Source organism: Sesamum indicum, linkage group LG1 (assembly GCF_000512975.1).
Source record: "Sesamum indicum cultivar Zhongzhi No. 13 linkage group LG1, S_indicum_v1.0, whole genome shotgun sequence".
NCBI lineage: Eukaryota > Viridiplantae > Streptophyta > Magnoliopsida > Lamiales > Pedaliaceae > Sesamum > Sesamum indicum.
In genome coordinates, this window is record NC_026145.1 from 8,195,601 (window position 1) to 8,197,032 (window position 1,432).

At 32.1% G+C, this 1,432-nt stretch overlaps 1 protein-coding gene across 1 annotated transcript in view; it reads left to right on the plus strand.

Moving 5' to 3' along the window:
• LOC105159029 overlaps positions 1–174 on the plus strand; it is a 2,097-nt gene extending 1,923 nt beyond the window's left edge. The window contains exon 2 of the mRNA XM_011075961.1: positions 163–174. Coding sequence (XP_011074263.1) covers positions 163–174 — 12 coding nt within the window. The remainder of the gene's footprint in view (positions 1–162) is intronic.

The window sequence follows — 1,432 nt, forward strand, 5'->3', positions numbered from 1 at the left end:
GTTAAGAACTTATTTTTGCAAATGGTGATTTGATTTGAAAATTGAATGTAAAAAATTGGTGGACATAACCTACCTAGAGAGGAATTTTGAGCCTATACACTCATAAAAATCTACAATTTTTCTTTTCTCGAGAGATAATGCTTCATGATTTTGTCTTTCTAGAACTTGCTTTGAACCATATCGAGGCCACATCTTTATGCATACACTTGAAAATGATAAAGGCGCTAGGATAAAAACCCCTTTAGCTTAAAAAGACCACCTACATACAAATCCCCTTAGTAAGTCCATTTGAGCCTTATAAGCCTTAATTCCTTGTTATGCAATCCCAAGTATAAACATAGTCTTTTTATTATCCTTGTTTGGCCCTTCCAAGGACTAGTAGAGCATCAAGGAAACAAAGATGTATTCTAAGTATATATTTTGACATTAAGTGGGGGGATATCTCAATTATTGTAAACGATATTTATGAGCTAACATGTCACATGAAAAATTATTGTAAACGATATTTATGAGCTAACATGTCACATGAAAATCTTGTTCTATGCCTTAAATAAAAAAAAGAAGAAGAAAAAATGCCTTACAAAAAAAAAGAGAAAAAGAAAAAAAAGGAAGGCAAGAAAAAAAAAGAGAAGAAAAAAATATATTTTCTCTCTTTGAAAGAAAGACATAGCTCAAGTCGATGAAAGTGGGACATGAAAGAGTATGAGATAAATCAATTTTGAAAAGCTTGGATTCCTACATCTATTACTTGGTGCTCTAATTTAGTTCCTTAGATTTTCACCTCATTTTTTCTTATTTTTCCTACCCCCAATCCAAAGCCCCATTACAACCAAAATATAAGACCTCTTGATTCAAGTGTGTGCATATTTATAAGTGGTGGAGATTTTGGTGTATAATCAAGCCTATGGTGAAGCATTTTCATAACAAGCATTTGAGCGAAACACTCAACAACCAAAAACACTCGAGAGATTGGGAGATATGAGAACATAGTCCACTTGTTTTCCATGCTTAGTTTTCATGAAGATCATCTAGTGAAAATTTGTTTAAAGCTTGCTGAGTTGTCTTTTATCATATGATGTACTATTCTTTGAACACTCAACTAGATTCTTGCTTGTTACTTTCGTCTGCGATCCATAAAGTTTGAACTTTTTCAACCATTTTATCTCTATTTCTTTGCATCGAGGGCGAGCAAAGGGTTAAGTGGGGGGATATTTGATAGGATCGCATTTTGTGCTTATTTCATATAATATTTTAGCCTATTTTGTGACCAAATGCTCCTAATTAAATATTATTTTGCAGCATTAGGACAAAAGAATTGGAAAATAAAGAAAAGGATTTTATCTCTATAAGTCTTTTAGTTCAATTAAGAATCTACTTCTAATCCTAGTAGAACTAGGTATCTAGTTATTATAAATAGGTGATGTAATTCACT